We start from the raw sequence: 12,759 nt of genomic DNA on the forward strand, positions 1-12,759 counted from the left end.
TTAGTAAATATTTTTTTTGTTTAAAAAATTTACAACGAGAACAATTGAGTTGGATTTATAAAATATTTGGATCGGGTGTTATATTTTCTTTTATAAAATAAATATGAAAAGTGACGGGAATATTCATATTTAAAATTTAAAATATAAAAAATATAAAAATCTTTAGTAAATATACATTTTATAAGCTCATTTCATTTTTATAAAAATAAAAGAAAATGCATATAATAAAACACATAAATTAATTAATTAAAATTCATATTTAACGTAATTTAGTGGGAAAATGAGGAAGAAGATGAAGAAACCAAAATCATAGAGATGATGGCGATTCGCTGTTTTCAGAGCAAATCTTTCAGTGTTTACTGAATTTTCCACCCAATTTTCAAATCATGTCGTTCTCTTCCACCTTCTTACATTCCTTCTCAATCCCCAAATGCCCCATTTCTTCTTCTTCTTCTTCCTCACTGCCGACGTCCAGAGATTCTGCCGCTACTTCTCAACTTCCTACCGGAATTCGACTCCGGAGAGGCGGCGCCGGTCGGGTTTTGGACTCGAAATCCATCCTGGTTTTGGTCGGCACTGGTTTCACATTCTCCCTTCTGGGACCTGAATCGGCTTCTGCTGCGACGGAATTCCAGTCTTCGCTGCTGTTTAACGAGCCCCAAAATGCTCTGTCCTTGCCCACCTGGGCCGTACATGTTTCCATCGTCGTTGAATGGTGAGGATTTGTCAATCTGTTTTGTAATGATTTCTTGAAATGGAATTTGTTCGATGTTTTTTTTTTTTTTTTTCCAGAAATTTCCCTAGTTATCATCTTCAACGTGCTTGTAAGAAGTGATAATTTCTCCAAATTCATGAGAAGTTCGACTAATTTTAGAGAGAAGTGTAGGAATGTTGCTGAAAGTTTTGTCCAAAATGTTTAGATGCTATGATAGGGAGTCTCACCTTAGCTAATTTAGGGAATGATCATGGGTTTATAAGTAACAAATACATCTCTATTGGTATGAGGCCTTTTATGGAAGTCCAAAGCAAAGTCAGGAGAGCTTATGCTCAAAGTGGACAATATCATACCATTGTGGAGAGTCGTGATTCTTAACATGGTATCAGAGTCATGCTCTTAACTTAACCATGTCAATAGAATCCTCAAGTGTCGAACAAAGAAGTTGCTAGTCTCGAAGGTGTAGTCAAAAGTGATTCAAGTGTCGAACAAACGGTGTACTTTGTTCGAGTGCTCTAGAGAAAGGAGTCGAGTCTCGATTAAGGGGAGGTTGTTTGAGGGCTCCATAGGCCTTAGGGGAGGCTCTATAGTGTACTTTGTTCAACGGGAGAATTGTTGAGGTTTGTTGGGATGGAGTCCCACATTGGCTAATTTAGGGAATGATCATGAGTTTATAAGTAAGAAATATATCTCTATTGATGTGAGGCCTTTTAGGGAAACTCAAAGCAAAGTCATGAGAGCTTATACTCAAAGTGATATCATACCATTATGGAGAGTCGTGATTCCTAACAAAGTGCTATATTTATAGGTTAGAGTATATTCAATCTTTTATAATTCACAAGTGTTCTTTAATTATTTCCATGGAAATAGACTCTGCATTTTAGTTACCCATTTGATGAATAAGAAATTAAAGGAAAAGGAAGAATGATAAACCAAGCCATTCATATGCTGCTGCTGGCTAGCTTGGTTCATAATTTGTTGATCACAAGTCTTGTGTCGTAAGGATTGCAGCAATGGCTTTGGTGTGGCAGTATGGAGAGAAATCTGGCAATGAGTCTTGGAAAGGACTTTCTTGGGGAATGGCAAGTTCTTTTTCTTTGTCTATAATTGCTTTTTCATCTATCTTCTCCCATCCACTTATTTATGTAACTTGAGCAGGTACCCTCGCTAGGTGGAGCATGTTGTGCTTGCACATTGCATTTTTTCTACAATTCTGAGTCTCTTGAGGTATAGTAAGTTTCTGTTTTTGCAAGATCTTGCTGGACGTAATGAAATGACTGATAGTGTTCGTATATTCTAAATAATGCGTACGAATTTTTAATCCAGTTCTTGATCATGATGATTTGTTAAAGTTCTTAGCTGATATAGTTTAGCTTCTTTCAATTATGCTCAGGATGGAATTTAGACCATTTCAGTGTAGTTTGATTAAACTCTTCAATTTAGTCCTAAAAGAAACCATTGATTAGGAAGCTTTGGCTCTCGACGTAATGGTATGAACACTGCCTGTTATTGATATTTTAAGGGTAATTATCAATACCAAACCTTAACAAAACAGCCAAAAGATGCCCCCCTCGCTTACGCTGCACAAGTACCCTCTCTACCCCTCAAATACCGTCATTGCTTCTTCTCCAGGAAAAGAAGTTCACAACCCGTAGGCCTTCTACCTCCACGCGGCATTGCTCCATCAGGCTTTCGCTTGAGTCCTTGGTACTCATGACAAACTTTTCTTCCTATCAAACTCTCCCCTGCAGCCACGTATACTCCCCGCCTCTATTTCGCTTCGGAAATTCTTAATTGGGGGTCTATGAATATGTCCATCTTCGTTTTGGGTTTTCAATTCTGTCTTTGAACTGTGATCATAAGGAGAATCAAACTTCTTGCTGCTTGTTTTGTTATCAATCAGGACTCTGAGTTCCTACTCCTATCTTGAAATTTTGTTACCGAGCAACTGTTTCTTCTATTTCGGTTTCATGTTCAGTCAAGTATTTGAACTGGCATGGAAGTCCTTAAATTATGAATTTCTCACGGTGCAGTTTGTTTAAAAAAAAAAAAAAAAAAAAAAAAAACTATTATCTTTGAACAACAACTAAGAAGGTAGCTGTATGCGGCACCATGGCATAGATAATGCTGCAAATCTGGGACCCCTGAGTTTTGTTCTAACTCTTACAGATACATGGGTTTTAAACCCATGATCAACCCCTTAATTAGCCGATGTAGGACTCATCTCCCAACAATTCTCAACAATCCTCCCCTTGAACAAAGTACACCATAGAGCCTCCCCTGAGGCCTATGAAGCCCTCGAACAAATTACACCATTTGTTCGACACTTGAGTCACTTTTGACTACACCTTTGAGGCTAACAACTTCTTTGTTTGACATCTGAGGATTCTATTGACATGGCTAAGTTAAGGCCATGACTCTGATACCATGTTAGGAACCACAAACCTCCACAATGGTATGATATTGCCCACTTTGAGCATAAGCTCTCTTGGCTTTGCTTTTGGTTTTCCCAAAAGACCTCATACCAATGGAGATGTATTCCTTATAAACTCGTAACCAACCCCTTAATTAGCGAACGTGGGACTCCTCTCCCAACAATTCTCAACACCTCTCTCTCTTCAGAAGAAACTGAACCAAGCTGATCTCTGTTCTGGGTTTAGGTTGACTGGATTCAGATTCCATTGCTGTTGTTTCAAAACAACAAGGCAGACTTACCATGAAAAGAATAAACAACCTCTCTTTCTCTTTCACTCTTCAATTTGACATGTTCTTGTTTGTCAGGAAATTTTGTTGTGGTAGTGCATGTTAGTTTATTTAATCTTGTATTACAGTTTTAGTATTTGTGGATAAATAGCAAGGGTAGTTAGTGTAGGTTATTATCGGTTGTTGTGTAGGTTATCAGTAGTTATTTTTCTCCTATGTTTAGTTTTTTTTCTGCTATCTATATAGGTGTACAGCAAGTTGAAGAGAGATAACTGAAGTCGGTTTTTGCTTGTTGTCTCTGTCTGTTGTCTCTGTGTGTTGTCTCTTCCTTGTATGAGTGTTGTCTAACAATTGGTATCAGAGCGTGGTTACATGCCAAAGATCATGTCGTCGAAGACTGCAACAAAGGAAAGTCTGGTATCACTCCAATACCCGACGTTATCGAGAACCAACTACTCAGCATGGGCTATGAAGATGAAGGTCTATTTGCGTGCTCAAGGGGTGTGGGACGCAATCGAATCAACTAAGTCTCTGGATAGTCTTGATGAAAGGAAGGATCAAATGGCCTTAGCAGCTATCTATCAAGCAATACCTGAAGAGATGTTGTTTTTGTTAGCAGAGAAAGAGACAGCAAAAGAAGCATGGCAGACGTTAAAAACTATTCACGTCAGTGCTGAACGTGTAAAGGAGGCAAAGATCCAAACTCTAAAGATTGAGTTTGAAATTATGAATATGAAGGAGTCCGAGACTATTGATGATTATGCAGCAAGATTGACAGAAGTTGTTAATAAAATACGTACTTTTGGAGACAAGTTTGAAGAGGCATACTTGGTGAAAAAATTTCTCCGCTCAGTACCTCCTAAGTTTCTTCATATCGCATCGGCAATAGAGCAATTTGCCGATTTAAAGGTGATGACCATGGAGGAAGTCATGGGTCGTCTTAAAGCATACGAGGAACGGATCGGTGGCAACAAAGAGAATGCTGAGCATGTCTTATTGACTGAAGGAGAATGGAAAGCAAAAGAATGTAGCGACAATGGAGGCCATAGCCGAGGGCGAGGTCGCAGTGGTCGCTGGAGAGGGAGAGGTCATGGACGTGGAAACGACTCGTTTCATCAAGAGAAGAAGGCTGACAAGAGCAAGGTAAGATGCTACAATTGTCAAGGCCTAGGCCACTATGCCTCAGAATGTCGGAAGGTGAAGTGTTATAATTGCCAAAAGATTGGCCATTATGCATCCGACTGTAGATCGAAGAAAAGGGAGGACCATTATGCATTCGACTGTAGATCGAAGAAATTGGAGGATCAGGCGCACTTGGCTGAGACGCAAAGTGATGAGGATGAGCCAGCCTTACTTACAGCACAAGTTTGTGAAGTCCGAACTCTCGGTTCACCAGAGTTGACGGAAATGGCTCTTTATGAAGAGAAGATTGTCCTGGAAGAAATTGAGAAGAAAAACAACATTTGGTTCCTAGATACGGGAGCCAGTAATCACATGACTGGTTGTCGAAGTTGGTTCTCGGAATTGAACGAGTCAGTGACCGGCACGGTGAAGTTTGGAGATGGATCACTTGTAGAGATAAAAGGACGTGGAGATGTGAAGGCTGCGTCTGTGAAAAAAACAGAGAAGATGATCGATGAGAGAAAATCGATGGCTCTGTGAAGATTGAATCGGAGGAAAAAACAAAGAAGCGAGAAGAGAAGAAGAGCGATGGCGAGAAAATCGTTGGCACTGTGAAGTTTGAATCCGAGGAGAAGAGCGATGGCGTTGTGGCGGAGGTCCAGAATGTGGCAACGGAGGTAGCGAAAGAAAAGGAGATAAAAGAGAAGGACTGTAACGGCGAGAAGAAGGAGAAGGAGGACGGAAACAATGGCGGTGCTATTGAAAAACAGGTCGCCGGAGAAACGAAAGCGGAGAAGGAGAAGGAGGCCATTGTTTCCGGCAGTGCAATTGAAGTGGCACAGGTAATTAAACCTGTTGAGGAAAAGCCATTGGCCGGACAAGTAGAACAGGTAATTAAAACTGTCGATGAAAAGCAGTTGCCCATTGAAAAGAAGACAGAGAAGAAGGAAGGCGGAGATAATGGCGGCAGCTTTCATCCTATGAAGCGGAGTATATTGTGGCGACATCAGTTTCTTGTCAAGGAATATGGTTAGGACGTTTACTGAAAGAATTGGTTTGAAGAATGTAAGAATGTGAAGATCGAAATACAAGATTAAGGGGATGATTTGTTAGTTTATTTAATCTTGTATTACAGTTTTAGTATTTGTGGATAAATAGCAAGGGTAGTTAGTGTAGGTTATTATCGGTTGTTGTGTAGGTTATCAGTAGTTATTTTTCTCCTGTGTTTAGTTTTTTTTTCTGCTGTCTATATAGGTGTACAGCAAGTTGAAGAAAGATAACTGAAGTTGGTTTTTGCTTGTTGTCTCTGTCTGTTGTCTCTGTGTGTTATGTGTGTTGTCTCTTCCTTGTATGAGTGTTGTCTAACAGTGCAGTTCTCTCCCTGAAAAGGATATAAAATGACTTGGATTTGGTGTTGAGTGCAGGTATTGGTGGCCCTTCAGGCAATGCTAACGGTTATAGGAAATGCTACAATGTGCATTGCTGCATTTCGCATATACAAATCATCACAAGAGCGTTCAAAGAACTTGTAAAGGAAACTCAAGTCTCTGTTACACTAACGTATGTACGTACCACTTTCTTTGTTCTTATTGCTGATCCTTTTCTTTAACATTCTAAAATAATTTTTTTGGCAATAGATCTCGATCAATAAGCAATCGTTTGACAATGCTTTTCAAAATAAAGTCATAGATAACGAGAGACATGTGTTTAGTATCAATTTTGTTTCTCGTTTCTTATAGTTTAGGAAGCATTTCTAAACTTGTATCTGATAATTGTATCTACTGTTTCTTATGAGTTTATTTTTTTAATTGTCGGGCATTTCATACCAGTTTAACCAAAATTTATTTAATGGAGTCGTGTCATGAAGTTGAATACTCTTGAGTGAGGTTCTTTTGGTCTCTTTTGGTAAGGGCTTGATAAAGCATTTCACTAACTGAAGAAAGCGTCAAATGGTCATGAATTTATTTCCTTTTTAGAACAACAATAATTGTATTGAGGACCAATACTAAGGCCTTGGGATGTGTGGCTGACTCGCTCTTTGAGTGGTTGAATTCGAGTTCTTCAAAGGCGTTCCTTGAAAGGGAAGCTAATATAGGCCTTGAAAGGCATAGGTAGGTGGTTTGGAGTGGGCTTGCTTAGACGTTAGTTGGGGGCGTAGGCACATGCAGGGAGGCCCTAGATGGTTACTTGGTCCATGGGAACACCCTAGGTATGGGCGTACAAAAAAGCAACAGCCAGGTGGGGGCGCACTCTAAGCAAATAAAATAATATATCGGTTCATAACATGTCAAATACGGAATGAAAAGACTGTATTATGCAGTAAGTATTAGAGTTTTTTCTGTCGAGGCTATGCATGACAACTAAGCGGATGCATGAGTTGTTTGTGTTGAGGATTGTTGGGAAAGGGTGTCCCACATCGGCTAATTAAGAGGTTGATCATGGGTTTATAGGTAAGAAATACATCTTCATTGATATGGGGTCTTTTGAGTAAACCAAAAGTAAAGTCACGAGAGCTTATATTCAAAATGGACAATATTATACCATTGTGGAGAGTCGTGATTCCTAACTGTTCGTGTGCACTTGGTTGAGCGTTCATGGCCTAGATACCTAAGCGTTGTCCTCTATTTGTGTTTGTTTGAAGTTTATATGAAACTCTGACCTCATTGTCTACATATTCAAGTGATTATGGTTAAAATTTTCACCTGTAATCATAGTTATGATTGGTCTCTTAGACTATAAATCTAGTCGAGCATGATAGCGTTGAGTTTGATCTGTTTGAAGTAAATTGAAGCAAATGGTTGTAATGGTCATTGGCTAACTACCTCACCTACCACCATTATTGTCCATTCCCATCATTCACACCATGTGAGCTCTGTAAAAGGGGCCTTCTTCCAATATGACTTTACAAAATCATCCCACCAAAGCTTCCATTCTATGATCTTTTCCCACAAAAGTATCAGGTGCAACAAACCTTCTTTTTCAAGCAATTCGATCGTTCTTTACTTTCTTCCGCATGTTTGTTCTATGAGTATTTCACGGCATGATCTATATACTAATATCAAAGTCTACGAACCAGATGCACTTTTCTTTTCAGTGGCTCAATCAAAAGAGCTTCATAGTTAAACGTGTTTTACTTGGAGCAATTCTATGTTAAATGACTTCATAAGAATTTGTTTGGATGCATCTGGATGAGAACAAAGCATGCTAGAAGGACTCGTGTTGGTTTGTGGGGATAGTCTTCACTCTTAAGAAGCGAGGATTAGGTAACATGACTATGTCACAAGAGAATGTCAGGGTCATTAGGTGTCGAATCTTAATCCAAATGATGGGCATGAGACGGTACAAATGGGGATTAATCTTAATATTTATTAAAATTACATGGACCGAAACAAAATTCAAACTAGATGATGTTTTTAACAGTATAGGATTACGTAAGTGAACGTTGAGATTTGAATAAATTGAAACAACCGTAAATTTACGATGTTATATTCATAATTTTAATAAATTAATCACAATTCAATCTCACATAATAAAAAAAAGGTCAACCATGACAGATTTTCCCTAAAAAAATGTAATTTATAGTTAAAGAGGTAAGGGTTGTCGGTTAAATGTCGTCCCAAGCAATTATGTTTGAAAAACAGCTCCCTTTCCGACCAACAAGATATGTCCACATCCAATTTTTCTTCAATTCTCTTCTTTTAATTTTGTGCCCACTTTTTATAGCGTAAAAAGGAGAATAAAATTGCGGCTCGATAACGTTAAATTACAAGTTTAGCCCATGAACTTTTATATTTGTGTCTAACAAGTCTCTAAACTTTTAAAAACAGCTGACAGATCCTTTTAACTTTTCAAACGAGTTCGGTTATTTTTACTCTAAATTATCTATTTATTAATGAACAAAACAACTTATTTTTAAACCGGACTGATATGAATATACGAGTTTAGTTACGTCCCAACTTCCCTTTTTTGCGGTAAATGACAACTGTAAACGTCGATGTTGTCGATGTTTTTGTTGAACTTTGTCGGGGATGTCGTCCCAAGCAATTATGTTTGAAAAACAACTCCCTTTCCGACCAACAAGAATGTCCACATCCAATTTTTCTTCAAATTCTCTTCTTTCAATTTTGTGCCCACTTTTTTTTTATAGCGTAAAAAGGAGAACAAAATTGCAGCTCGAGAACATTAAATTACAAGTTTAGCCCATAAACTTTTATATTTATGTCAAGTCCCTAAACTTTTAAAAACAGCTGACAAATCCTTCTAACTTTTCAAACGAGTTCGGTTATTTTTACTCTAAATTATCTAGTTATAATGAAAAAAAACAACTTATTTTTAAACTGGACTGTTATGAATATACGAGTTTAGTTACGTCCCAACTTCCCTTTTTTGCGGTAAATGACAACCTTAAGTGTCGATGATTTTGTTGAACTTTGTTGGGGATGGGACCCACAATGATGGGGCCATGGTGTCGTTAAAAATCAAAGCCATTGGACAACGCAACACATAGGCATGGTAAAGCGTCATGTGACACATAATTAAGAGGGACATATATGTATATATATTATATTATATGGTTTTCAATCTTAATATAAGATCTTGGTACAAAGATTTTGGGCACATTATGTCCCATATTTCTTGTTAGGTGGGAATCCACTAAATTTTGGAGAAGGGATGGCATAAGGATTTCCCGAATCTTCTCGATTCTAGAAACTATATAATATAAGAATATTATGCAAATGAGAATTTAAAATTGGTACATTATCAATTGGTTCGACTTCTGATTCTTGTATCTCGTTTTATTTGTTTAATTTTGGTTCGAGAATATATATGTCAATTTAGTCCGTATGTTATTGTGAAATTCCAATTTAGTCCCTTTGTACATTTACATTTTTCAATTCAGTCCATCGTATTTAATAAATATCGAAGAAAAGGATAATTAATTAAATAATTATTTAATTTATAGTATTAAATTAAATAGACAGAAAAAAAAATATATTTCTCGTTAATAATTATTTAATATTTGTTAAACCTCAAATCATTTTAAAAGGACTTTATGATTTTAAAGTCAAACCCAGTGGTGAGGTAGGGAATGTGACAGACAAATGAAAAGATTGGTGACAGATGTCAGTGTGACAGCAAATGTTGGGATGATAAAGTCAAATAATTTGGGTTTAATTTTGAATTATTATTTTGGTGAATGGTCAATTTTTATTCTTCCATTTCTACCCACCCTTTGATTTCCCAACCACTTTTTTTTTTTTTTTTTTTTAATAAATAAATTTGTATTTTATTTATGGATATTTATTATTTCACATGCAATTTTATGAAGCTAATTCAATTATATTAAAATGTTTTCATTTTTAAATATTTTTATGTTCAATCAATTTTAAATTATTATTCAATTTTTGCTTTTATATTTACCCATTTAACCAAATGGATTAACTTTTAATGGGTTGATTTCGATTAGAATGTCTATGTCATAAATTACATACAGATATACACGGGCATAAGGGGGCTGACGAGAAAAGTTACTAGTTCAATCATAAATGTGATATATATATATATATATATATATAAGATGGGGGCGTGACAGAAGGGTTCGAGCCATGAATCTACTGTTCTAATAAATTTATATTTTCTTTTATTTTGAATTTTTTTTATTTCATTCACTTTTAAAATAACGAAAACTAGTTTTTCATAACAACTATGATTCACTCGAGTTGATATAAAAATAATGGAAAAATACAATTAAAAAATAATATATTTTCTCAACATCGTTTTTAATAATTAAAAAATAATTATATTTTTTAAGAATTAATAAAGAAGACTCAACCGTCTCACTTCTTTAGTTAGAAATATAATATTTTAACTCGTTACATTAATTATTATTTATTAAAGAAATAAAAAAAATATTTTTTTTTTTTTTAGCTTTTTCAAACAAAAAAATAATAAAACATTATTTTGTAAAACAATGTTCCAAAACATAATAAATCCACTCGGTCGGCTACATATTTTTTAAAGTTTTAATTAATAACTCATAAGGAACAAACAAATAATAGGCCAAAACATACCTTTTAGTGAGGCTTCTAATTTTGTTGTCATTTTCATATTTTTATTTTTATTTCTATAACAACAAATATAAAATTATTCCAATTTTATAAATCGAGCTCTCGTGTTTCAATTATATCCCTAAATTTTGAAACGGGTCCAAAAAATATCTTCACGGTGTACAAAAGGTGGAAAAATTAGATAGCGTACATGATATTATTTACAATTTTATAGACGATAGTTAGTATTCGAAGTATCGTGTTGTAAGATACCTACACACTTAAGGAGTGCTTTACACTCGTGGTGACGATCTACCCACTTAAGGAGTGTTGTTCCTCTAGCTCGATTCCACCTCTTTAAAGGATAATCTCGTCCCACGAACACTAACTCACTGGTAGAAGCTGGTCTAAATAATTAACTTCATGGGAACTTTTGTTCTTGTAGGTATGATTTCCATGATGGATAGTAACTTTTCATAGCTGATTTATAACGGATCCAAATAGGTGGGATATTGTCGAAATTCATACTTTGTCTTCGATCTCGAACTCTCGATGTGCAATAGAAAACGCCACGGAATCAATAACATTGTTACACACCTACACAATAGACACAAAATTTTTAATTCAACAATTGTACTGTCGGGACTTAATCTTAAACTGTATCTAAAATAGACCCGACTTATTTATGGAGAGAATATTTAGTTCATAAAAATATGCTCGAAAAGAAACAAAACCGTTAGATCACGAATTAGGTCACGAATTAATAACTAGTGAATGACAAATAATAAGTTAAAACATACTTTTAAGTGATGATCATATTTTTGTTGTCTCGTTCAAATCTTATATTTTTCTTAAATTTTTTTTATAATAAATATTATATCAAATATATAATAAGATAACAACTTAATGTATATGATTATTTTAAAGTGACCAAACTTCTAAAAATCTAAAATTAAATATGTTTTTGTCGCTAACATAATGTTTAAATAAATAAAAATATATTATTCAATAATACACGTACATGTACATGTATATGTATTTTTTTAATATAAAGACGGAATTTGATTGTAACACGAACATAACTCATCAATTAAACGGTCGTAATCTTAGTCAAAATTTTGACTTTTTTAGTTGAAAATATAATGAATTAACTAATTGAGTTAGTGTAATTTAACCATGGTTACTTTAATTTGAACATTAAAATCAGTGTTCAACTAATTAAAATAAATTCCACTCTATCTATTTTATTTTATTCTTTTCGAGCATATATTATATCGGATCGGCTTGTATTATTTCTTCGATATTCTTTTCGAGCATATATTATAGTTATGAGTATGAAAAATAAATAAATTATTTTTTTAATAATTTAAATAGATAAAATTTTAAACCAAAAAAAAAAAAAAAAAAAACCTTTGGCGAGTGCGAAAAGGCAGCCGACGTGGAATGATCCAAGGCGTTCGTTCCCTCCATGGAAAAGATGTGGGCCCCACTTTGGTGTTTTTATATCGAAGCCGCCCATATTATGTCGTTTTATTTTTAACTGTCTCCCTCTAACTGCTTCCCCTCAGACCAAGTGTCCCTTTTTTTTTTTATTATTTAAATTCTTTTTTTTTTTTTGTAATTTTTATTTATTATATTTCAACTCTAAAAAAATTTCTTATAAATTATATATTATAATTATTACGTGTTAATTTAAATTATAATGTTAGATAAGAATTAAATAATTTAGAATTAATTTTAATATATATTATTATTTTATAATTATTTAAAACAGTTTTAACTGTCAACTGTGATGATGAATAGAGGGAGACAGCTTTTTGCAGTAGCGCCACGTCATAGGCGGTGGAGGGAAAATTAGCCGCCAACTCAGGAACGTGATTTCTGACATGCTTTCCACGTGATTTTCAGATAATGCCACCCCTGTGGGCCCCGCCACTGCCTTTTTTTTTTTTTTCCTTCTTTAAATAAAACCTAAATAATAATTTTGTATATTCGTATTTAATAAATTACTAAAATTTTAAAAATGTTTCTCTAATAAATCTAACATTTTGTGTAAATTTAAAATTTTATTAAAATAATATTAAAATCTAAAAAAATTAGAGATTAAATATTTATTTAATTTTTTTATATTCTAAATTAAATATTTCCTCTAGATTTTATAGTGCAAAAAGA

At 34.8% G+C, this 12,759-nt stretch overlaps 1 protein-coding gene across 1 annotated transcript; it reads left to right on the top strand.

The window, feature by feature from the left end:
• The first annotated feature begins 278 nt into the window (after positions 1 to 278).
• Positions 279 to 6,257, top strand: LOC111809617 (uncharacterized). The gene is made up of 4 exons (XM_023695962.2): positions 279 to 715; positions 1,719 to 1,797; positions 1,874 to 1,942; positions 5,965 to 6,257. The coding sequence occupies exons 1-4, from the start codon at positions 387 to 389 to the stop codon at positions 6,070 to 6,072; spliced, it is 585 nt and encodes a 194-aa protein (XP_023551730.1). The 5' UTR covers positions 279 to 386; the 3' UTR covers positions 6,073 to 6,257.
• Positions 6,258 to 12,759: the final 6,502 nt, after the last annotated feature.

The sequence above is a fragment of the Cucurbita pepo genome, chromosome 14 (assembly GCF_057944985.1).
Source record: "Cucurbita pepo subsp. pepo isolate OVF chromosome 14, ASM5794498v1, whole genome shotgun sequence".
Taxonomy (NCBI): domain Eukaryota; kingdom Viridiplantae; phylum Streptophyta; class Magnoliopsida; order Cucurbitales; family Cucurbitaceae; genus Cucurbita; species Cucurbita pepo.

What these genes read in the sequence shown, in the direction of transcription:
- LOC111809617 (XM_023695962.2), top strand. Translation starts at nt 387, where the DNA reads ATGTCGTTCTCTTCCACCTTCTTACATTCCTTCTCAATCCCCAAATGC. An exon ending in GTTTCCATCGTCGTTGAATG is followed by an intron (nt 716 to 1,718) that starts GTGAGGATTTGT and finishes TTGTGTCGTAAG; the next exon opens with GATTGCAGCAATGGCTTTGG. An exon ending in AAGGACTTTCTTGGGGAATG is followed by an intron (nt 1,798 to 1,873) that starts GCAAGTTCTTTT and finishes TAACTTGAGCAG; the next exon opens with GTACCCTCGCTAGGTGGAGC.